The 2,500-nt window shown below is 38.7% G+C and overlaps 1 protein-coding gene across 1 annotated transcript in view; it reads left to right on the top strand.

Moving 5' to 3' along the window:
• The window catches only part of LOC135095841 (phospholipid-transporting ATPase ID-like), a 41,388-nt gene that overhangs the window by 9,986 nt on the left and 28,902 nt on the right, over positions 1–2,500 (top strand). The window contains 1 exon segment of the mRNA XM_063996976.1: positions 1,897–1,955. Within this exon segment, the coding sequence (XP_063853046.1) occupies positions 1,897–1,955 (59 nt within the window).

Below are 2,500 nucleotides of genomic sequence, written 5' to 3'. Positions count from 1 at the left end.
GAATACAAGATGAAGTTAGCAAGAACTGTATAACATTGAGAATACTGATAGAAACAAAAGAAGGAAGAAAAGTAAGAGCAAGGAAAAGCATTAATAGAAAATAACGCTAGCTAGAACTGAGTGTCCCGTTAAAAACACAGAAAACGAACAAACGAAAAACAACGAAAAAAAAATTTAAAAATAAACACGAAGAATAGAAAGAAAGATAAATAAAAATCAATAAACAGAAAATATATATAACAAAAATATAGACAATCAACATTCCCCGCAATATAAAGCAAGAAAGTGTCGTACGTCAGCGGGAGTTATCGTACGCACATAAACAATGCTTTCGTACCTCCCCGGGGAAGTCATCGCACCCTGACTACTTATTCTTGCCACCTCAATGAACTTTTGCTGGTAATGCTTCCGGGAATTACTTAAATGAAATCGAGAATGTGAATTGGATTACTTTAAATATTACCTTAGTGAAATATATATAATCTTATTTACTTAAGTCAAATTGCACGTACTTAATTACTTATTTAATAGAATCTTACTCAAATCTCGTATGAATACTTTAATTTAAACTTACTTATTACTTAAATAGAAAACTTTACGAAATAAAGAAATAAAGGAACTTGAAAGGAAAGGAAGAAGAGAGAAAAGGAAGAAAGGAGAGAGAAAGATTAAGAAAAGTGAAAGAAGGAGAGAGATAGACTGAATAAAGAAGGGAAGACAGAGATATAGAAAGCTGATTATGATAAGAAACTAACGAAGGAAAAGAGAAGGAAAGAAAGAAAGAAGATAAAGGAAGGAGTAAAGAAAATAACCAATAAAGAAAACAAGAAAAAGAAAAAAGAGACAGAGAAAGAGAAAAGAAAAACAACAACAACAACAACAACAAAAACAACAAACATTTACAAGGAAAAGAACAAAAAAATAAAAAAAAATGGTGACAAAATAAACACACACACACACACACACACACACACACACACACACACACACACACACACACACACACACACACACACACACACACACACACACACACGCACACACACTCACCATGAAGTCAAAATCTAAGTACGATAGTTTAGAACCAGGTAAATGTGCGTGCGTGCGTGCGTGTACCTGAGAGAGAGAGAGAGAGAGAGAGAGAGAGAGAGAGAGAGAGAGAGAGAGAGAGAGAGAGAGAGAGAGAGAGAGAGAGAGAGAGAGAGACAAAGGAAACATACACACACACACACACACACACACACACACACACACACACACACACACACACACACACACACACACACACACACACACACACATCAATACTTACATGAATAATGCACACGTTCACATATTAACGTACACACACACACACACACGTACTCTCTCTCTCTCTCTCTCTCTCTCTCTCTCTCTCTCTCTCTCTCTCTCTCTCTCTCTCTCTCTCTGGTACAAACATACGAACGAAAAATTACATATAAAACTTGTAATTATGTTATTGTTACTTGTGTGTGTGTGTGTGTGTGTGTGTGTGTGTGTGTGTGTGTGTGTGTGTGTGTGTGTTGTTGTTGTTGTTGTTGTTGTTGTTGTTGTTGTTGTTTATTTATATTGTCATTTTTTATTATTGTCATCGTAATGTCTTCTTCTTCTTCTTCTTCTTCTTCTTCTTCTTCTTCTTCTTCTTCTTCTTCTTCTTCTTCTTCTTCTTCTTCTTCTTCTTCCTTCCTTCCTTCCTTCCTTCCTTCCTTCCTTCCTTCCTTCCTTCCTTCCTTCCTCAAATCTCCCTCCTCCTCCTCCTCCTCCTCCTCCTCCTCCTCCTCCTCCTCCTGCCACTACTACTACTACTACTACTACTACTACTACTACTACTACTACTACAACTACAACAACTACAACTATTTATCTTCTTCACAGAGACGGAGAGACACATTATTGCCAACAACCCTGAATTCAACGCACAGTTCAATTATGCCGTAAGTACCTCCTCCTCCTCCTCCTCCTCCTCCTCCTCCTCCTCCTCCTCCTCCTCCTCCTCCTCCTCCTCCTACCTATTTTTTTTTTTTTTTTTTTTGTCTTCTTTCTCTTCATTTCTATCTTGTTTTCTCGTTTTTGTTCCTCCTCCTCCTCCTCCTCCTCCTCCTCCTCCTCCTCCTCCTCCTCCTCCTCCTCCTCCTCCTCCTCCTCCTCCTCCTATTTTTTTTTTTTTTTTTTGTCTTCTTTCTCTTCATTTCTATCTTGTTTTCTCGTTTTTGTTCCTCCTCCTCCTCCTCCTCCTCCTCCTCCTCCTCCTCCTCCTCCTCCTCCTCCTCCTCCTCCTCCTCCTCCTCCTACCTATTTTTTTTTGTCTTCTTTCTCTTCATTTCTATCTTGTTTTCTCGTTTTTGTTCCTCCTCCTCCTCCTCCTCCTCCTCATCCTCATCCTCCTCCTCCTCCTCCTCCTCCTACCTATTTTTTTTTTTTTTTGTCTTCTTTCTCTTCATTTCTATCTTGTTTTCTCGTTTTTGTTCCTCCTCCTCCT

The sequence above is a fragment of the Scylla paramamosain genome, unplaced genomic scaffold (assembly GCF_035594125.1).
Source record: "Scylla paramamosain isolate STU-SP2022 unplaced genomic scaffold, ASM3559412v1 Contig1, whole genome shotgun sequence".
Lineage (NCBI taxonomy): Eukaryota > Metazoa > Arthropoda > Malacostraca > Decapoda > Portunidae > Scylla > Scylla paramamosain.
Note: the sequence above shows the minus strand (reverse complement) of the source record. Positions and strands in the feature narration are given on the sequence as shown.